We start from the raw sequence: 22,335 nt of genomic DNA, 5'->3' as shown, positions 1-22,335 counted from the left end.
AGTGGGGATGCTCTTAGGGTTGAGAGACGAGAGGAGGCGAGAGAGATCTCGGATGTGAGGTTAGCACGGACGGGCGGGGAGAGAATCGAATCGGACGGTGTTTTTTTAGTAGCGGGTAATTGGACGGACAGGATGGTTCCAATAACGACCACCAAAGTGTGTTGAGTGTCAAACGACCAACTCTCATTTATTTAATAGTAAAGACTTTTCCTTTTTCTCTTTTTTGCTTGGTCTAAAGTCGTCACCTCCCTTCTGCGGCGCCTTCCGATTGACCCGTCGAATCCATCTCCTCTCCTATCGCCGGCGACGACCACGCCATTGAAATCGGCCAGACTGGTTTTGGGCACCTCACCACCTATCTGCCAGGACTGGTTGATTGAGCGCAGAGGAAGAGAGGAGGCGGGACGGAAGCGGTCCTTTAGGAGTAAAAATCGGCCCAGTCCCGTGCAGCGGCGGCGGTGTCGGCCATGTCTGTGGAACTCGTTCTCTGGCTCTTCTCCTTCGCCTCCGTGATGGCCCTCGTCGGCCTCACCGCCTACCAGGCAAGCTCGGCTTCTTGCTCCTTAAAACTTTCGCCTTTGATCCCTTAGTTTGTTCAAGATCTGGCGCAAAATTGGCCAAATTCCTCGCCAAATTGGGCCTCGACTGATCTATTTTGGGGGAACCTGAAGATAATTTATGCAGGGTTTTCTGTCAACAATGTAGTTGTGGTCATATTCCCTTACCTATTAGTTGGTCAACTCTAGGTGGGAAGATAGCCAGCAGTAGGTTGAAAACTAGACTCTGTCGAACTTAGACCCAAGAAATGACATTAGTATAGAAAATGTCCATTATATTTGGTTAAATTCAGTCAAAGTTTCTGCGCTGCGCAGTTTTGCTCGTTTACTTATGTTAGAGGAATTGAAGTATTTGTGGCTATTGTTACAGCTGTATGTTAGCACAAGCTACTGGGTAGCATTCATCATAGATGCCACAATTGTCTTCCTCTAGTTGTTGTGAACGGCCAAACCCAACATGGTTCGTACTTGTTAGCAATTGTGCGTTTTTTTCCCTGTATATAGGAAACTTTGGTCTAATAATTTTAGTTTGTTGCTGCAATAAGAATGGTCATTGTTGCTTTAGAATTGCAAGTCTGTACAAGAGAAATTTACAAAGAAACTGATGTTTGGATTAGCTTACTGCAAGACAAGTTATTTTCTGTTCTTGCTGATTCATTCCACTGATTGTCTTTGTGTTTTTGTATCAGCTTATCTGTTTATCCGATTTGGAGTTTGACTATATCAATCCATATGATTCATCATCTCGCATCAACGCAGTGGTCATAATAGAATATGCACTCCAAGGGGTCCTGTGTGCTGCTTTCCTCTTGACGCTGAATTGGTTTCCTTTTCTAGTTATGGCTCCTGTGACATACTACCATGTGAAGCTGTATGTACTCCTTTCTTTAACCCCTCTTAGGTTTATTCTCAAAATATACATGCTTGTTTGGCCATTTCACTATTGTACTTCTGGGCTGAGTATTTGTACTTGCTCGCTCGTTTTGGGTTATTCATGTTCTTCATTACCTTCGGCACTTGAAACAATAGTCTTGGTATTAAGCATTTAGACAGCAATGGTGTGCATATATGCCCTAATAATAATGTTGTGCGGTTGTGCCTTGCTTTATAAACCTCGGTTATGAAATTTGCAATATTGTTACTATTTTTTTGTTGTTACAATATGATAAATCTACTCTAAACCTGCTATACACTTTTTATTAGTTGACATGAATTGTTTCCTTTTCACTATTCTGCATCTCAAAAATAACCATTAGACATGGTTGGTCGTGCAGAAACCTTCACCGACTCTAAATATATGGCTACCCTTAACTATGATTAATGCAAACATTTTATTAATCTTGATCTAGTTTGTGTTATTAATCTGAGAAAGACTAATCTGATTCATAGAGCCTTGTTTATAATTACCACACAGATCCGATATTTCCATGTTCTTGGTCTGGTTAATTGATATTTTTGGGCATTCACAACTTGCAACAGTAGCATGTTATGCATCAGAGACAGAGAGTTTAGTAAGGCAAGTCTAGGGATTCAACTAGTTTGAGTATAGATGGAAATAGGAACATAGTCTAATACGAGAGTCGGTCGTGCAAAGAGACCCCAAAAGCAAAAATGATTGAAGTTACATCGCATATCTTAACCTATTTGTAGACAGAGGTCTCAACCAGCTTGTCCTTTTTGTCTGTATACTATCTGGATTAGCTGATTTTTTGTTCTTTCTTTCCTTTATGATTCAAATAGAGGAACAAGAATATCTCAAATCTTTTAAGTCTGGTTTTCTCAGTCCTCTTGGATCTGCCTTTGCTCATTAGATTAGTTGGGGCTTCAAGTAAAGTGCTTCCTTGGCATTGTTGTTAGCTGTAATTTGTAAGAGTTAATGTGCTTTTTGAAGATATCTAATCTGGTCAAATCGAGCATAGCTTCTGACCTTGTATATTCTAACACCTGGGCCACCCCCAGGCCGGCAGATGTTACTTCTGGCAGTTCTCTAGGATGTCTAGACTGGCGCCACAGACCAACACTAGTCTTTTCTTAGCACTTTGTCCTCACTTGTACGCACCTAGGAATAACTTCCCAGTCAGTCACCCGTCCCCAAATTGCTCCATGCCAAGCACACTTAACCTCAGATTTTTTGGAGATGAGCTTCCTGAAAAGAAGGTGCATCTTGTTGGTATGAGTATCCTATCAATCCTATTAAGCCCTGGGCCAGGATCCCACATATATCTAAATTATACTGTAGTAACCACTAAATGATATTTTTTTTGTTACAAAACAAAATATATGTTTGCATATACCCTTGCAATGCCATATAGTTACAGTTGCCAGTCATTTATCCTGTATATTTATTCCGTTTACCTTTTTCTCCTGTGTCTTCATGTTCTTTTTCATGATAGTTAAATGGACATAATGATTTAATGTTTAATCAGGTATATGAAACGGAAGCATCTTGTTGATGTTACTGAGATATTCCGACAACTACATGGGGAGAAGAAGTACCGGATGATCAAACTCGCCTTCTACTTTGGCTTATTTATTATAACTATTTACAGGTTTGAGGCAGATTATTTTCGTTCATTGATGTTTTCTATGATTGGATAAATCATTTCTGCAAATGCATTCATCATATGCTAGTCTTAGTTCTATCTACTTTCGAAAAAAAAGCCACAAACACCCTAGGACATGATAAAACGCTTGTAAATTCTCTTCTCCTTCTACTCGTAGGCCATTCTCCTTCAGGCTGAGTAAGCAAATGAAATTCAAAATCATTTATCTTTGTAGCGTGTATATTCAAAATCAGTTGGTGTCATGAATTAGCGTCCTATATCAATTTGTTAATGTTCTTAGTGAGTCTCAGATTTGGGTGTAGCGTCACTCCATATCTATGGGTGCCTGTACACCATGTCTTTAGGCCAGCAATCATGAGCAAATAGATGAAATATGTGAACTTATTCAGTATTATAGATGTGTTTTCCTCATGATTTTTATTTCCTTGTTACTAGTTGTTCTCTGCATATAATCCTAGCTCTGTAGTAGATTTATTACCTCTAGCTCTCAAAATGCTCATACTTAATTCATTATGTGTTCAAGTATAGGTTATCTGCTACTTTCATGCTAAGGATGCTTGTTCCCTGATTTTAACTGTTGATATATTTGATACAATTTTCAGGCTTGTCATGACTGCTGTGCTATTATTTATTGACGAGGATGCAAATCTGGTAGAAACTAGGACTATTTAGAGTTTGTCATTATCATTTCACATATGACCAGGTATTTACTACCACATCTTCTGACGGGGAGATTTTCCCACTGCTCAAATCTCTTGGTATTTAACCTGCACTGAAATTGGTGCTGGCACTGCTTTTCTTTTTCAAGGAAATTCCAAAGGATGCAGTTGGTTAACCTGGAGTACACAACATCTGTCTCCAAATGAACACTAACACGAGGAACCGGTGAGAGTAAGTTCCGCTGTCTTTTAGGAACTCTGAAACATGACGATCCATTTGGTCCGTGGGAGCTTTTCTGGTGCCTCGGTGTTCATTGTAACCATCATGCAGCATTGACCATTCTGCTGTACAATGTAATTTTATGGGTTTTGGTATGACAATCACAACTGTCTAAATTTGGTTCACAGTGTTGTGGTGATGTGTGATAAATGCCACTTATGATACAGGAAGTAAAAATGATGACCTCTTGTATGTGTATCCTAGCGTTGTCGTATTTTGATTCATTTCTGCGCCGTATGTAAAACTGGACAAGGGTGTAGTTCTTTTTGACATTTTTGTGGCAAAGATACTAGGGTTTATTAAAACATCAAGCTTGGGCTGACAGCATTCACTTCCGATGTGGTTCAAGCTGAAACTGAAGATGAACTCAGGGTTATGTTATGTTCAGAACCTGCTGAAGGTGGAATGCTTCCGTGCAATCATCGATTATAATAATGTCTTGTACACTTGCCGAGAAACACGTTGCTTCTGGTACAACTATAGTGTCATAAACGTCAGCATCGTGTACGTCTGATTCAACTAACAGACATAGATAAGTCTTCACACTCAGCCGTAGCAGGCAAGCAGCGTTGAATAGTTGAAGTCTTTACTCTGGAATTGGCCGTATTTCCAGTAGCAACAATGCATTCGGATTACAAAAATCCGATAGATTATGATTATACACTTATAAACAGGATCAATGTGCTTGGTTCCACCAGCATTCTGCACCTCTGCAGAAGGTCACCATTTCAACCATGTCTGATTCAACAAGCCGAAACATAAAAGTCTCGGACTGAGGCAAGAAGCGTCCAGGTATTCACTCTGAACTTTTGCGAAAGCATCAATGGATTCTGATTGCAAAAGTCCACAATTCCATCAGGACTATTTATGCCAGGTAACCAACAATCCAATGCAAGGATAAAGAAGAAAAGTAAAAAAAAAAAAACCTTGATGCGAACTCTGCAATGCACCTGCTGAACCCTACTTTCCGATCTTGGAGATGAGAGTCTCGAAAGCCCCAACCAAGGACTTGACCCTGCTCTTCTTGTTCTTGGCGAGCTTGGTCGCCGTCTCCTCGATCAGGTTGTTGTACAGCCTTCGGCTCTTCTTCTTCTCCAGCGTCTTCTGGTGCCTCAGCGTCACCTCTGGCACGACGAAACCGGCGCCTGCCACGCCACCTGAGACGCCGCTCCCTCGCCGCCGAAGGCTCCTGAGCCTGAGTTGGATGCCGCCGCTGGATTCCTCGCCTGCTGCTCTCCCCTTTCTGAACCTGAGCCGTGTCGGCGGCTTCTCTTCTTCAGATGGAAGGATTGGTGCTTTGGTGCTCTTGGAGCGCAGCTTGAAGGTGTCCGAGTTCTTCTTGCTCGGTTGTCGCATGAACGGGAAACGCACCGATCGGCTGCTGATGCTCATGCTCTTGGCCCTTCGGTGCGCCGGGATGGGCCTGCTAGATTCAGCAATAGCAGCAGCGTGCTCTTGTAGGTCAGGAGGATTGAGTGTTTTCCCTGGTTTAACACTAGCAGTTGCATCGCCCTTGGCCGTTTCTTGAAGAAGCACAACCTTCTTTTCGACGGGCAATGTCGTACTAGTGTTGTTCGCTTTGGGAGCCTTTCTGCTCTTTCCAGCCATGCTCTTGTCGGAAGGCGAAGCCTTGCTTGCTCTTGCTTCATTAGCGGCCTGAGGGTTCGTCGAGGTCTTCCCTGTCAGGGTCGACCTGACGGTCTTAGCTAGCCTCTTGTTCAGCGATTCAGTTTGCTTCTTCACACCAACCTCCGGTTCAGTGGTCTTGGCACATGGGTTTTTCCCCTTCATCATATCCCTCTTCTTCTTCCCATCAGCTGGAACTGGAACTGCATCGTAGGCCACAATGTCCTTCCACTCCACGATCTCGCCGACAGCCTCCGTGCTGTCCCTGGTGGGTCTGCTGAGATCTCCGACGCGCCTCCGCGACACCGAGCGCACCTTCATCAGCCTCCTCTTCTGTTCATCCGGAGCCGATGGCTGCTTCCGAGGTCTCGGTTTGGGCTTTGCAGCCTCTTTCTCCTCGAACTCGTGGTGTCCGCCGTGCTTGCAGGCATCATGGCACGAGCCGGTTGATGGCCTGAGGTAGTTGGGGATGGCCTTTGTTCCGACGCTGCTGCTATGGTGAGGAGGCGTCCCAGTTACCGCCGACTTGGCGCGTTTTTCAGTCATGGCTGCCATTGGTGAGAATGTGAAGCTCCTTGGTCCCGTCAAACCCAGCGGGTGTGCGCCAGATGCAGAGTACTACAAATCTGTATGAAAGGGAAAACAATTAATTCATGCTCCAGGTTACCCAATTAATTTATGCTCCAGCAACGTACTACTAGTATGTATGCACGATCGACATGAATGATCATGAACTACAAAGCACATATATGCTTGATTATATCACAAAAAACATCCTTGATCTGTTTGAACCTAGAAATCAAGCAGGGACATGAGGAGATCACAGAGAGCATGGACAGCAAGAACTCACCGTCTCCGATTCCTGCTTCAAATGCCGGGCGCCATTCGTGCCAAAATCGATCAGCAGAACCTCAGCTCAAGGTAGGCTGCTGCTCCCGTTGATTTCTCGGAGGACTGGTCAAGCCTTGTTCTAGAGCTAGCCAAATAAGACCAGTGAGGCGTATATGTAGTAGGTCTACCATGTGGTAGCGTGGTAGGAGGCGATCGATCGACCAGGTCAAGCAAGGGGGATGATGATGATGGTAGCTGAGTAGGACCTCTAGATGATGATGCTCTCAACTTTACAATTCCTCTCCAGTTACTGTTCTAGAGACATGAAGAAAGCTTTGAAGAGAAAGCTTCTTCGACGACGGAGGAGGTGGTCAAACACGGCGGGAGAAAGTGGTGGATTTGATTTCAATGTGACGTGGGAAAGGGTTAGGTGGGTCGCGCCGCCTCTGACTGGTCGTCTAGACCCCACGCGCAGTGTCACCGGCACTCCACGTTTGATATTTCTGCCGAGCCGTATACCCGCATGGCGATGATTTAATACAAATGGGCCCACCTGCAGTTAGCAAACCGCCGCACGAGAGTTTGACTTGTTGGAGCAGAATTAAGAGCATCTCCCGTCGCGTTCCCGAAACGTCCCCAAAGATTTTTGAGACGCGTCGGACATATTTTCGTTCCCAATCAGGCGTCCCAAAGCCTCCTTTCACCTGGCGCGGCGCAATACGATGTCCGGCGCCCCAACCCCGCGGGGACGCTCTAGGCGCGTCGGACAGAGCGAGAAGCAAGACGGGGAGTGGCGGGCCTGACGCGTCATTGACACACGAACGACGCCCAACCGTCGCCTACTTCGCGACGGAAGTTATTGGCGCGCAGCGACGGTGCAGTTTCCACAAAGGCGCAATGACACGTCTCGCCGTGCTTAGCTCTCCGTGCCGGTGTTAATGCGCGACACCGCTCCCTCGCCTCCCTCCGGCCTACAAAAGGGGCGCTCTCGCATCGCCCCTCAGACACAAACCCTAGCGCCTCTCTCCCCAACCCTAGCCACCACCATCTCAAGAGTCGAGGGCCATTCCATGGCTGGTAGAGGCCGAGGCCGCGACGGTGCTGGAGCAGCAAGGCTGTAACATCCCAAATTTCAATAAAATGAACAAGAGAGAAATTCAAGAACCCAAAAATTAGGGTTAACAAAAACTTTTTCTCATCATATAGGTTTATGCATGTAGATCACCTTATTAATTATTTTGAGTGTGCAATTGCCATGATGCTTGCTTAGGTGTTCCCTCTCAATCTAAAACCCTAGCAATGATCACTTGATCACCCAAATTCAAAGAAAAGTGGAATAGAAAAGAAAAGTTAAAAATCAACTTCACATACACATATGGCTTAGGCCATTTTTACAAATCTTTGATCTAGGCCAATTTGATTTGCACCATTGGGTGTAAATGGATACTAAACATATATTAACCACTTTGGAAACCATCAAACACATTTCAAATCGAAATTGAAGCAAATATGAGCTCACATATGATTATGGTCATATGTGCCATTTTTACCCTGATGCCCACTTTGAGCCCCTGGATTTTTACTTTTCACTTCTACACCTGGCTAATTCTTTGCACCTCATCCAAGACAACATCAAGCACTCCAACTTTGCCCAAAGACACCACCCCAAATTCATCACCATTTTCAAATGGGAAGCAAGCAAAGTTGGAACATTTTAACATATGCAAGATCATATGCAAAATGTGATTTTGCATCTCTTTTCCATTTTGACCACCACCACCACCAAAATGCTCCACTTAATATATGATTGCAACCCACCAAAGAGAATTTCAAAATTCAAAAATCTTTTTCTTGCGGGCATTCTGTCGAACACCTTGAAGGCAGGGTTTATAAGTGAGCCCATACTGAAATTTTTAACTTGGACTTGGTCCAACTAGACACTCTCTGCACTTCTGGAGACTCTCTAAACCCTGCAGCACCAGTGCCCCCTCTTGTCACCCCTCCACTTGACCAAAATCGACCACACCTTGCCATGCCGTGGCATGGCATGTCCACTTCATGCCATCTTCTCACCTGGTCGATTCTAGCCAGCACCGCCATGTCCCCTCTCTCCCTCTCACCTCCCTGGACGTGCCCGTGCCCTCCCATGGTCAAAGCAACACACGCACACGCCAGCATCTGCGCGCCCAGACACGCCCCGCGCATGCCAGGATCGGCATGGACGCGCGCCAGGACGCCCTGGACGCGCCAGAGCGTGACGACGCCCCGCGTCCTCGCGTCACCTCGAGCCCTCCCCTCCTCACCAGTCGACGCACGACGGCTCACTGGACCGCCTGGACACGCGCCCATGCCCGCGGGAACGCCCTGTGCGACGACCACGACGACGAGCTCCGCCACGGTGACGCACGCTCCCGTCAAGCTCACAGTCGCCTCAGAGCCTCGTTTTCCCCGCCATCAAGCGCGTCAGCTTCGCCTGGACGTCGCCAACACAGCGCGCCCATCACTTGCCCCTTGGAGCCCCTGGAACGACGACGCCGTCGACGACTGCCGCGCCGCTCCACGGCCACCTCCCCCAGCTATAAAAGCAGCGCCCCTCCCACTGATCTGAGCACGCCAACGTCTTCCTCTCCTCTCCTAGCTTCTCCTCGCCACTTCAATTCCACCAGATCGTCGCCGGAGGCCGCCAATTGCAAGCTCGAAGCCGCCGCCAGTAGCCGGAGTCCGCCGGAGCAGGAGGCCACCCCAGGAAGCGCCGCTGCTACCAGGGGGATCCTCGTCCTCGACAACGTCGCGGCGCACCCCGCCGGCGACCGCCGGAGCCCCCAGGCGCCCTCCGACCCCCTACTGCAGCCGCCGGTGAGTTCCTCGCTCGCCGTCGACGACGACACGTCTGGACCGTGCGATCGCGTTTTAATCGCACGGCTCCCCTTCCCCGTACCGCTTCGGGCGTGAAAGCCCACCGACAGGTGGCCCCCACCGTGTCAGGCGGCCCGCTGCGCTGGACGCAGTACTGGGCCGGCCCAGTTTCCTTTTTCTCTGCAGCCCAGTTATTTTCCCGCGCCAGCCCATCGATTCAAATTCGAATTTTCCAGATAAATAGAATATACAATCTGATGCTAACTTTGAAATTGAATAGAGACAAATCTACTCAGCCAAATTTTACAAACTTTATATATTTGGAAACCTTAGGAAATTATCTATACCATGCCACTGGATTGAACCCTAGATCTATTATAGAATTTAAATAAGAAAATAATCAAGGCAGGGACTTTTCTGCATTAGAATAATTATTAAAAATCAACCAAGCATGCTTTTAAGTTAATTCCAACTCCTATAATTCACATTTCACTTATACTAATTGTTTCTACAAAAATATGCCATGCTTACTGTGTATGATCATGGCCTAGTTAAATTAAAGGACTCTATGGCTATTTCTAGTCAAAGATATTGTCCCAAAATATTAATAAATCATATGGGAATATTTTCTTCCATTTAAATCTTGTCATGAGCAATCCAATATGAGGTGAAGACTCTGGTCATAAAAATCTCATATGGTTTGTTGATGATATTAAATCATTACCATGTTAGAATTAAATGGTATGAGGTACTCACCTCATTTAAATCATTTTCTTAAAATGCTAAGTGTGAAGAGGTTGACCTTGTTCAACCTAGGTCACCTATTAGGCATGAGAGAAATTAAATCTTAATAAGATAATGAGAGGAAGTTATATCTCTGAATAATTAAAAGTAATATGAGAGGAAATTATTTTTCTTAAATAATAAAAAGAACACATTCACCAACTAAATAAGAATATGTGATGCTAGTTTAAAGTGTGTAACTCATGAGTGTGCCTAGTTTAGTAAATTGTTTGGTATGATGATTGTGTACCCCGTATTCGTATTTTAGACGCTAGTACCGAGGAGTATCCGGAGGAGGAGGAGGTCTACTATCAAGGAGAAGAAGACCACTTTGACCAGTTCCCCAACCAAGGCAAGATAATACTCTTGCAAAGTGCTAGCTCATCCTGAGCCAAGCACCACCCATTTACTTTATATTCTGAGCCTAATTCCCAGTTTTATTTTTAAGTTTTACTTACTGTTATTTTGTACTATTGTTTCATAATTCAATAGGGTTAATGTTAGATTAGTACAAGAGTATCAAGGTTAGCCTAGGAGCAAAGCAAATTACTTAGCACCCCTCATCCTTAGATGCTAGTGCTAAATTAAACATGACTACTCTAGATGGGAACATGTGTGGTGAAATAATGAAATGACTTTTGAAGGTGAATATGACCAAGAGAAGATGGTGATTTTTGATTAAAAACTAGTATTGGGTTGGATGCGATACCTTTCCAATTATTGAGTACCCCCACAATACCTGATTATGGGTAAGGGCTTAGCTAGAAGTTTATGTATCTTAGTATGAGTTCCCTCTGAACACACATCATAGGGGTTATGCCGAGGCTGCCTCCGTTATTGAGAAATGATGTGAAGTGAATTGTACGGCCAAGCCCTGTGCAGTTCCCAGGTTGACAGTTGGTCTTCACTGGGAGGCCAAGCTCATGGGGAGAGGTGCTCATACTAGGGTTAGTAAATGAAAGGTTATGGTTGATGATCCGCGTACTGTGTTACGATGATTCGGGGAAATCCCGACGGATGAAATCAAATGTTGTGGCACAAGTGTGCAACCTCTGCAGAGTGTAAATCTATTCGAATAGCCGTGTCCACGGTTACGGACGGTTGGAAAGGCCATACAGTTTCCAGTGTTAGAATTTGATCATGTTGATGATATGAATGGTGAATGGTGACTTGAGTATATTGAAAAACAACAGAGTTGTGGGAATGACACTAATGTTCCCACTTGAGTTAGTTAGCACATGAATAAGTCTTTAGCAAATACTTGTGAACAAAAATTGGCTTTATGCAAATAAACTAGAGCTTAGTACCCCCCCCCCTACTAGAAATGTTAGCACTTACACTAGTATTAGTTTGCGAGTACATAAAGTACTCACGGCTGTGTCCCTGGCTATTCAAATGGCCAGACTATGAAGAGGAGCAGCAGTACGAGGAGGACGGTCAGCAGGAAGTCTACAACAACTAGGAGTCTGCTAACGTCAAGCGTTGGCCTGTGGACTATAGAGTCCTTGTATCTTACGCTTCCGCTATGAACTTGTGTTTGTTCGTTGATCAGTTCGTTGATCGTTAGATCAACTATTTGTGTAATATGGATCATGTGATTCCAATTTGTAAGACTTCATGAGTTGTAATGAATGATGACTGTGATACTTAACTATTATGCCTCGCAACAACAATATTCCTGGGATTGCGATGTATGACATAATAGGCATCCGGACTTAAAAATCCGGGTGTTGACAAAGGCCTGCACGGTCGACGTCGCCTACGCCTTCATCGTCTTCTCAGGGGGACTGGGAGTTCGATTTCATCGTCGTCCTCAATGGCGACCCACTCTATTGAAATGAAAATGCAAGAGAAAAGAGTATTTTAATGTAAAAAAAACAAGTATGGGGGCCGCATTTTGGGGACGCGGCTGGGCAACAACGTCCCCCAAACGCGGTACGAAGAAACATCGTCCCTCAAACACTGAATTCGGCACCGTTTAGGGGACGCGATGCTCTAATCTTCTTGTTTTATGAAACAAACAAGTAGTACTCCCTCCGGTTCAGTTTATAAGGCATGTACGGTCTAAGAAACACTTTAACCATATATTTAGTCAATAAAATATGAGATATATACCATAAAAGTTACACCATTGGATTTATATTCAATAGAAGTTTATAACGGTGTATTTTTTATGATATATCATGCATATTTTATTGACTAAATTAATGGTCAAAGTTTTTCTTAAACTACATGTGTGCCTTATAAACTGAACCGGAGGAAGTACTAAGATGCTCCCTAAAAAAATACTAATCTCCCCCATCTCTTTCTCTTCAACCTTATCCTTTTGAGAGTCTCCTCACTCCGAATCCTCTCCCCCTCTTCTCTAGCGGCCTAGATGGAGGCGGTGAGGGAGAGGATTCTGGCATGTACTTAATAGTAGTAGATCTAGTAGGTTTGGAGTTCGGCCGAGTCCCTGTTTGGCGCTATGCCGAGGCTCGCGGGTTACGGCGACTTGGGTGGTGATGTTACTACTTGCAATGCTCTAGAGGATGGAGCCGGGAACTAGCACTACCCCATTTTTCCACCTCCATGCCAAATAAGCTCGAGGTTGGAGTAGGGTTTTGGCCAGATCTTGAGGAGGACTTAGTTCCTATGCTAGAAGCCATGGCTCCGCTGGATCTTGGAGTACATGGTCTCACATGTGCTTCAGAAGATGAAATCTGCGGCGGAGTTCAACAGCAAAGTCTAGCGACTGCCGATGTTTTCCGATGCTTTTCATGTACTAAATGTGTTTTTTTGTGATACACGGGAGTCCATTGAACACCTTTTTATTAGTTGCACTCTTGTTAAGCTCATCTGAGAGCGGGTTATTTCACTTTCAATATGCTTGCTCTGGCTAATATCGAAAAATTGTTTGAAAATTGGTTAAATGTGGTAGAAAATAAATCTAAAGCACGGATTCACGTAGGAGTTACTTTGAGCAATATGGAATTGCCAAAATGATGTGGTATTTAACAAGGCTGGACGTTCTAGAGTTTTGCAGGTTATCCGCATAACTACCTACTGGATCAACATGTGGTCCTACATTCTACCCGAGGATCGACGAGGGCATATGGATTGTGGATGCACTCTCTTGATGGCGGTCATACGGGATATCTTCAACCAGGGTAGTCCGCAATGTTCTAATAGAATACATGACACATAGGCTTGTTTTGTATTCTCTTTCGATGGCTAGTTCATGTCGCCACTTTGGGTGCCCCATGCCTAGAGATCTTCGGCGAGCGAGGGTGAAGGATAAGCCCTTGATTGCTTTTCTATTTATCTTTTCAAGGGCATGTGTGCAAAGTGCGAGGACAAGATTTCCCCCTTTTTATTTAGGGTCCTCCTTGTGATTGTAACAATACCGTTGAAGTAATACATGCTTCGAGAACATTTGGGCCTTTTCCCGTTCATATAAAATTAGTAATATTATTCCCTAAAAAACAAGTACTATTCTTTTTTTTGAAAGGAATACGGTAAGGGAAGCCCGTACAGTGAATTTGTTTTAAATAATAAGAACCCAAATCTATGTCCTTTAGGACTTGAACCTGGATTGGTATGTACATCCACTTTCCTTACCAAATGAGTTATACTAACTTCTTAACAAGTATTAACCTTGCATGGTCATGTACTAATTAGTTTTGGAATTGAACTAAGTCACCAGATTTTGGCTCCATGTTGAGTTGTTTTTTGCATCAAATCCGGCCTCTTTAGTGGACAACATAATATTGAGAGGGCTTAGATTGTATCTCTCTATTGTTGGAGGAGCAATTCATAGTCTTAACATAACTAGAACAATGACATACTTTTCGATATACCCAAAGACCACCTTCATAGTTACCCAGTTACAGACATAATGTTTGATGACCTCATGGTAACCATCGGATATCCAAGTCAATGTTATTCTCAAGTTCGAACGAAAATAGGAAACGACCGATCATACTTGTCATGAGAAAATACCAATAACATATCCTTAGGCAGTATATCAATGGATTCGTTGCAACACCATTGTACACCCCAAAACGTTGTTCTCATATATTACCGTCAACCTCATAACAATTGAATTATGCTCATCAATAATATATGAGTTAGTTTTAGAGGCGAAACTAGAGTTCTCTTTTGGTCTTTATTATTTTGCACGTGTTATTAGGTTTTCTTTCAAATCTCGTATTTAGGAACTAACACAATTATAGTATAGAACTTAGTCATAATCCTCTTAATAGTACAATTTCCATATATCTCAAGAATGGAAAAATAAAATACACCCTCGATTCCTATAAGCAAGACGTAAATTTTTTGGCATGGCGATTAGTGAGGGCCAAGTAGAGAGATTAGTTTGCAAAGTTGCCCCTCATAAAAGCTAACCCTCATAAATGCTAACTCCCTCCTTAATTCTCTCCCTTGCCTCTAGTAGCCGCATCAAACTCAGAATTAAATATCCACGGTTTAGCGTGCCACCCCCTCCCCTCTTACAGTTGCCACATCGGATTTTTGCTTAGTTAATGAAGGAAGAGCATGTTTCTTGTAGTGCCTTCACTTAGCTAAGGGTGATATTTTATGAAATAATAGAAGGCTATTGTGTCCATTGTACCATTTATTTTCCCTTAGCAACCAAATTTCCTCCTAAAGTTTAATTAATTCTAATTTATTGGTAGGGATTATAATAAGGGGTAATGAATTGTACAACTTATATTTATTTTCTTCTCTATATGATGTGGACTTCTAAGAGAAGGCTTGTCTTCCCTTGCCATTGTACATGCTCTTAGAGCTGCATGCACACCATTTTTAAAACAAAAATCTGCATGCAAAGTGACCTATCGGGAAATTGAGCTGCATGCTGGAGTGAAGCATGGAAGCATATATCACAAAACATATTATACACCCTAATCAAGGGAACACATGGAGTATGGAGTTTAATGATGTCATCTTCTTATTAACCTATGGTGTTGGGTCCATAAACCACCAATTATAATCATTGTCCTAGATTAATTATTGCAAATAAATTGAGAAAACCATTAGTCCCCTAGATGATCAGTCATTACAACCAAAATCCACACACAAGTTTAATATGCCCTTTCAACGTCACCCTTTTTGGTTGCTGATGACACCATGAGAAACTTAAGGGGGCCTCTTTAGATACCCGCAATTCCATTTCCCGCAGGTAGCCAAAGTTCATCGGTTTGGTTGCCCATGGTAAACTTTTGGCTCACCCAACACACTCCTCAAGCAACAAAAAACATGGCCCGATACACGATTCGGACGTCTGTGGCAAGACATGCCATGATGAGCGCAACGTGGGAATGCAGCTGAACACTTGGAAAAAGCAGGGGTCTGCGTGATGCACTGAAAACGTGTGCCATAATTCCCCTCACCTCCCACTCTCCCATCTCACTCAGCCATACTCACCCGCCCTATCTTCTCCTCTCTTCCGAAGGTCGCACTAGCACCGGTAGATCCAAGACTACCGTGACAACAATGGAAGAGAGGGCAATCAAAGCCATAATCGAGCAAGCCTTCATCGATGCCAAGCCGGAGACCATCTTCCACGGTTTAAGCTCTGCTCATCGAGGTTCATCAATGTCGGTATGTCCCGAATATGCTCTTATCCGGGCTTATATGCATAGACGTGTTTGTACAACGGTAGTTCCAAGCTCCTATTTGACATGCACGACATATGTGCACTGTCAGGGTTAAGTGCTTGTACAGGTGGGGGATTATCCTAGGTCATGGGGATGGCGTTGAGTGGGCGGCGGGGTTTCCGGGTGTTGGTGCTGCTTCGGCAGTGGCGGCTCCAGACCATGTCTCGGAGGCTTTGTTTGGTGTCGACAGGCTGCCCATGGTTCCTTTGGTGTGGTGGGAGTTGATTTCGGGCGAAAGCCCAGCGCTTTTGCGCCAATGGTGACGGCGCCTGTGGGTGTCGTGTCCCTCTTGGGGGCACCGTTGTGGTCGCTCCCCCATGCTAGAGCTCCGGGTGAAAACCTTTGACCGTTCTCGGTCTCGACGGCGGCGGCGCCTAGCGTCGTCACCCTCTTGGGGGCGTCGTCGTGGAGCTTGGGTACCTTCGGCTTGCCCTGGTCTTCATCGGCGGGCATGCTCATATCCTCTTTTGGTGATCACCGTCTCGACGTAGGGCGGACTCGGCGGTCTCTTATCTTTTACACGTGACATTGTGGTCTTCGTTCTCGGTCCTTGTTGGCTGCTGGCAGGATCGGCGCTCCACGGCCCGGAGCGGGAGGTAAGGCGGCCCTTCCCAGCAACAACTTGGTGGTATGAGATGACGATATCCGGTGGTTTCACAAGCAGGCGAGGTCTCAACTTTAGTCGGTTGTTTCGGTTGTATTGTGGAGGGTGTGGCATCTCCTGTACTTTCTTTTTATTTTTGTGCTCTGCTTTGTAAGAGGTTTCCCTCTCTACCTTGTACCGGTTGGCCGTGTGTGGCTTTATTTATAAAGCGGGGCGAAAGCCTATTTCGAGGAGGGGATTATCCTGGTTATCCTTTTGTAGCATGAGCAACTGCATTCTAATAAGCATATCTATGGCCCGACGCATATTTTCCATGGTTTCATTTTGCCTGATTGGCCCCGATGTGGTTTTGTTAGGGTGGATTGATGATAGATTTAGGGGTTTTCAGTGTTCATCCCTATGATTAGATTGTAGCACTAGAACATGAAGAGTTTTTTCTACCGATTCTAGTGGTAGGATCATGTCTTCACTTTGGCTGTGCTTTGTTTTTATGAGGCTAATTGTTTTGCACGAATTTGTGTTCTCTAAGGCCAATGGTTCAAATGCGGCCCAAATATATAAATGGACGGAGTAAGGGAACCATGTGCATTGACCTAGTGTTATGATGGGCCAATGATTAAAATTGGGACCCACATGTGTGTCAGAATGATTATATCTGACCTTATGTAGTGTACAATCATTGATGATTGTGTATGGTACCTGGTGAGAAAGGATCATTCGTGGCGCTAGTTGTGCCTACTATATAAGGCACATTGCTTGTTATATTGGTGTTCTTTGTTTTTGCTTCTAGCCGATGATTATAATCTGGCACATTAATATGTCGTACGGATGGTCCATGGAACCTCTTGTTGGGTACAAACACAATGATTGTGCATTATACTTGGTTCACTAGCATCATCGCACATACTTTAATATGAAGCATGAATTATGTTTGCAATTTACTTGAAACAACAATGATTAAAATGTGGCATACCATCTTATGGGAAAGGGTGTCTACACGACCTTATCATATGTCCATTCACTATGCATGCACATTTGTTTTAGTCTTGTAAGCACTTGTTTTCCTTCATTTTGTGTCTTTACATGAGGCTTTAACTCTTTGTCATCCTTCTTATTGCCTTCTTCTTTCCAGTGCGCCAAGATGATGATGTATACACCGGTGCACAACCTCGGCGAGGGATATTCCAAGGATGCTAGAGAGGGCAGCTATTCCAAGAGGCCAAGGGGAAGGCATCCCAAGATAGGGCACTTCCAGGATGATGTTGATCCAAACCCACTTCGCAAAGGTCGTGCTAGTGCCAGGGGTTGGAGGTTCTTCCAATTCCACCCGTCTTCCGTCCATACCATGGAACCGTCCCAAGGGCAATCATCGTGAATACGAACACCGGCTACTCCTGGATGGTGAAGCTCAAGGACGTGAATGACACAACTGCCATGGATCAAGGGTGGCCTGGATTTTCCATTTCACACAACATCAAGATCGGCTATTTCATCACCTTCAAGGTGCACAAGGGTGACGTCTTCAAGGTTACTATGTCTAACTGCATCATAACTGAGATGGTGAAGTGGTGCGCACAACATGATCCATCCCTTGCCATGATCGATGAGTGAACCATGCTTGATCGTTTGTCTGCTTGTATTACTGAACTATATCTAGTTTCATGTTGAACTATCTATGAGCGGATGTCTGTGAGCTGCCCTGAATTATGTATGATCCTATGTCTGTTGTCGTGAAATTTATGTTCAAAATTATGTATGTTGCTAGCTTCTATTATTGCCCCGTAGCGGTGCACAAAAGGGATGGTAATCTCACCAGTTCGGGAAAGAGGTTATCACATCCCTCGGTTCAACACAAAACCAGAATAGCATGTTCAGTTGGTTGCTAGCCTAAAACAACCCACCAAACAAATGGGCTTTCGCCTCTCACACCGAGTAAAAATGGAATTGTTGGTAACTAATCAAAAAATTCGAAATGTATAAATAGGCCGAAGACAGATTTGCACCCATACAACTTTCACTGAGCCAAATTGCATATTGGGGGGAGGGGGGGGGGGGGGGACCACGCGAGTATCCAAACAGCCCCAAGGTGAATTATGGGTACCTCGAAAATGGTTACTCAAGTGAGCTCATTTCCATCACTTCTTCTCATGAGAAACTTAAGGTTACTCATATTAAACTTATTGAAATGCTCTAGGCCATCTTCTAGCGTTACAAAAGAGGAAAAATAAAAAAATAAGTTGTTACAATATACATATAAATGAAATATTAACCAATAGCGCAACAAAAAGAAAGTTAACACTCCCCTTCCGACATGTTGGGGTCGGGAAAAGTAGCCGTATGAGATGCCACACCGATGGTGACACTTGCTCTCTTGTCTCGGCTTGCCCTCGCACACTCACTCGGAAGCTCCACCTTACAGCTCAAAAGGTGGTGGGGAAAAGGCGGTTGGCGGTATGAACTGGGAGACGACCCGATCTCCCTCGCCGGCTTCCAGTCATCATTAGAGAAAACACGTCAATTTAGAGGATCGGGGAGAACGAGTCGGGCTTGGTCAATATAGAAAAAAAACCTTAGGCATGGGGTGTCTCTAATATTACTCGGATGTTCATAATAATATTTTTGGGTTTTCTAATTTTTGGTCGATCCCTGGATTACATCATGATACATGATAATGTATGATTACCATCTGCGTTGCAATTCAGATTTTCCCGGTTGCAAGTGGTTTGCATCTGAGTTTTTCTAAGTACAAGTGAGTAACAACTGAGAAAACAAATATTCTCCCACCGTTACATCCTGATTTGTACTAGCCATCCTTAGTTGAAAAGGATTCATATTGGCCAGTTGCAACTGAGAGTTTGTGACGTCGTTGGGCGAAAGTTCAGAATTAGATGCATGCTAATATTCTGTACAATGGTTTCATATATTCTATTCCATATATGGTGCTCCTGCATAGTCTCGACACAATACACTTGAAGACAGAATATGTAGCAGGATACTGAAACCAGAGATGTTTTAGCACTATTACATTCCAAAAGTTCCATACACGACGCATTACCCCTCTACAGGTTATTATTGCAGTGCAAGAAAAAAAGGCCTGCATAATCCCTTTACTTAACGGGCCACGGTAGTAGCACGTATATATGCATGCATGTATACGTTATTCTCCATCATCGCAAGCAACTCAGCAAGCACTACACCCAGAGTGCACCTGCATTGCGGAGCAGCGGGACGAGGTTGCCGCTGAGGTGCAGGGACATGACCCTGTCGGTGGACCCCGTGAGCCTGCCGCCGATGAAGACGGCCGGCACGGCGGGGTTGCGGCCAAGGAGCCTTGCCAGCGCCTGTGTCATCTCCTCTCCACTCGGGTCCTCGTCCAGCTCCACCACCGTGGGGTTGACCCCGAGCTCGCAGAAGAGGCGCGTCACCGTGTGGCACATGCAGCAAGAGCTCCTGCCGAAGATCACCACGGCTTGCTGCCTTGCCAGATTCGTTACCCGGTCCATCGAAAGATTGGCTTGCTGTAAAAGAATGTACTGCTAGCTAGTGCTTGCTGGGAAAGCTTAGTAGTTACTGAGCTGTGTTTGGATGCTTGCAGTAGGGCGTTGGGGGCTTCCTTATATAGGCATGGAAAGGCGCAATGGCAAGACGATATCACGCAGCAATCCAACCTGAAAAAAGGTTATACGGAGGGGTTTGGATAACGGCCAAGGCCAACGCTCTCTTCTTGCGACAACACATATGGGTCTAGTGTGGAGTAGTATCGAATATTTGGATGCCAATGGCGACGCAGAAACCTGATGCGGAAAGGGTCATTGTGTTGTAGATAAGGCCTGGAGGTCTTACTTTTAGTGGTTCTCTTCTATCCTATTTCACAAGTCAGAAGAGAGAGAGAGAGAGAGAGAGAGAGAGAGAGAGAGAGAGAGAGAGATGCTTTAGATAATGGTCTTATAGTACACAAGGTTTTGGCATTCTGTAGAAGATACGGGAAAGTAGCAGCCCTTTAAGGATTTTAATGAAAATTCTTGTCACAGTTCAGTGATAATATTTTCAGAAACAATCCAATAAAAAGAGTGATCCACGGTTGTAAGAAAATCATGTAGAAATCAATAAAACTTTCAAGATACCAACTTGCATGAGTCAGAGCTGACATGTATGTTCGGGTTATCCAAAGATCGGAACATGCATGGGAATCAGAATTGACAGCATGTACTTCAGGGAAGATATTATTGGGGGAGAAGTGGAATTATTCTAGTAGGATTTGTCAAGGACACATATGCCTTTGTAAGTAGCGAAGTTAAACAAGCAATGCATGGGTGTGGAATGCCAAAAACAAAGCTGAAATTAGGATCGATTTTCTTTTTTGAACTATATTTAAGTATGTATTTCCCCGACCGGGTAAAGTGTTTTGCCTCCTGAGATCTAGTGAGCTCCGGATTCAAAAACTTTGAAAATGGTTTTCAGATCTTTCAAACAATTCCGATTTTTTCATGGATAAATAAAAAAATATGTTCTAAATATCTGAACAGTTTTTAAAAATAATATATTGTATTTTTGTATATAAATTTGAGTAAATTTCACTTTTACCTCCTAGTTGTGCATTTGTGACATTAATTAACCCATCTAGTGAAAATTTATATAGATTACCCCTTTTAAATTTGTTTGATCATCTTTCTGATGTATATCCACTGGGCAAGGTGTGAGAAGAGGACCGAGCCTTAAAAATATTATGACTACCAATGGGGAATGGGATGCTGAAGGAAAGGGTGGACATTGATTTTGGCACGCTACATCGTGCTAACATGGCAGTGATGTCTAACAAAACTTGCAAAATAATAGAATGGGACAATACCATTTCCTAGATGGGGTATATTCGTAGATTTTTTTATTAAATGGGGCAACATGTGCAAATACGTGTAATTATGGGGTAAAAAAAGTGGAATTCATTCGCAAAATTTGAATCTAGAAAAGAAAACAAATGAATTTTCTTCTTCTATTGAAACCCTAGCCATACTACATTCCGGTGTCATGCAAATGGATCTAGCAATCTAAGGTCCGATGTCCTTCCCTCAACATGTGGGGACTGTAGATGCATTGTGCGTACAACGCTCGGTGAATTGTTCGTGATATGGAATGAGTTGTTCAAGGGATTTGACGAGGAAGAACTGCAATGATCCAAAGCACTTCAACGAATTCAGAAATTGCGCATCTAGTGGTAATCCCGTGGTCTAAATCCTAAGAATTGTTCATTTTGTTGCATAGTATAACATTTTATTTTGTGCTAGCATAGCATGGCACGTTTCCCAACACAAATGGACTTCATGGAGCATCTATTCGGAGGAGAGCATTGGACATTCTTCAGAGCACTTCTCTAGGCAAATAGAAGGAGTCCCGGGGAGACGCTTGGGCTTATAGATTTAAGGAGCGCCCCTACCAGAGGTCTAGATGAGGCTAGAGATGAGGACAACAAGGAATACAAAGAGACCGAAGAAGCCGAAGTTTGCACATAGAAGTATGATCATCCTGCGAGGTATATTAGACGGATGAGAGCAGACATGACCACCTCAACCAGGTTAGAAATGATTTTTTTTGATAGAACATCGAACATCACTTTTGGTAATCCAGAGCCAAGGACTTGGTGGGACATCGGGTATGCCCGAAGACAATAAAAGTTAATGCTGCAAAGGCTACCTGGATGGATTCCAGCTAGGAGCATATAGTTGTGTCTATCTGATTAGGTCTTGTAAAAAATGTGTGTTCTGTGATTATTAGTAGACAATAAACCACTTTTTTGTTTCATGCTCTTTTGCTCGCCTTGTTTGGAGAGTCGTACACTTTACATACAACATTCCTCCCCCGCTAATGTCTCAAATATGTTTAGAAATTGGCTAAATGGGACTGATAAGAAAATTAATGGT

General features: G+C 44.1%; 3 protein-coding genes across 4 annotated transcripts; 1 reads left to right on the top strand and 2 right to left on the bottom strand.

Moving 5' to 3' along the window:
* Window positions 1-215: 215 nt before the first annotated feature.
* LOC127299477 (protein cornichon homolog 2) lies at window positions 216-17,614 on the top strand. Its single transcript, XM_051329446.2, has 5 exons — window positions 216-542; window positions 1,247-1,428; window positions 2,984-3,106; window positions 3,724-3,825; window positions 17,600-17,614. The coding sequence occupies exons 1-4, from the start codon at window positions 468-470 to the stop codon at window positions 3,791-3,793; spliced, it is 450 nt and encodes a 149-aa protein (XP_051185406.1). The 5' UTR covers window positions 216-467; the 3' UTR covers window positions 3,794-3,825; window positions 17,600-17,614.
* LOC127299476 (uncharacterized) lies at window positions 4,761-6,606 on the bottom strand. Of its 2 annotated transcripts, XM_051329445.2 has the most exons (3): window positions 6,537-6,606; window positions 4,987-6,312; window positions 4,761-4,890 (listed from the first exon to the last, which is right to left on the bottom strand). In XM_051329445.2, exon 2 carries the CDS (start codon window positions 6,239-6,241, stop codon window positions 5,021-5,023), a length of 1,221 nt encoding a protein of 406 aa, XP_051185405.1. In that variant the 5' UTR covers window positions 6,242-6,312; window positions 6,537-6,606; the 3' UTR covers window positions 4,761-4,890; window positions 4,987-5,020. The 2 variants fall into 2 exon arrangements, with proteins under 2 accessions (XP_051185405.1, XP_051185404.1); XM_051329444.2 differs by having other exon boundaries at window positions 4,761-6,312.
* Window positions 17,615-19,413: 1,799 nt separating the features above from the next.
* On the bottom strand, window positions 19,414-19,954 carry LOC127304715 (glutaredoxin-C1-like). Its single transcript, XM_051335319.2, has one exon. It carries the CDS (start codon window positions 19,921-19,923, stop codon window positions 19,612-19,614), a length of 312 nt encoding a protein of 103 aa, XP_051191279.1. The 5' UTR covers window positions 19,924-19,954; the 3' UTR covers window positions 19,414-19,611.
* Window positions 19,955-22,335: the final 2,381 nt, after the last annotated feature.

Source organism: Lolium perenne, chromosome 5, assembly GCF_019359855.2.
Source record: "Lolium perenne isolate Kyuss_39 chromosome 5, Kyuss_2.0, whole genome shotgun sequence".
Lineage (NCBI taxonomy): Eukaryota > Viridiplantae > Streptophyta > Magnoliopsida > Poales > Poaceae > Lolium > Lolium perenne.
The sequence above is the reverse complement of the archived record's forward strand: the minus strand, read 5'-3'. Positions and strand labels throughout refer to the sequence as shown.

What these genes read in the sequence shown, in the direction of transcription:
- LOC127299476 (XM_051329444.2), bottom strand. Translation starts at nt 6,241, where the DNA reads ATGGCAGCCATGACTGAAAAACGCGCCAAGTCGGCGGTAACTGGGACG.
- LOC127304715 (XM_051335319.2), bottom strand. Translation starts at nt 19,923, where the DNA reads ATGGACCGGGTAACGAATCTGGCAAGGCAGCAAGCCGTGGTGATCTTC.
- LOC127299477 (XM_051329446.2), top strand. Translation starts at nt 468, where the DNA reads ATGTCTGTGGAACTCGTTCTCTGGCTCTTCTCCTTCGCCTCCGTGATG. An exon ending in ACATACTACCATGTGAAGCT is followed by an intron (nt 1,429 to 2,983) that starts GTATGTACTCCT and finishes ATGTTTAATCAG; the next exon opens with GTATATGAAACGGAAGCATC. An exon ending in TTTATTATAACTATTTACAG is followed by an intron (nt 3,107 to 3,723) that starts GTTTGAGGCAGA and finishes TACAATTTTCAG; the next exon opens with GCTTGTCATGACTGCTGTGC.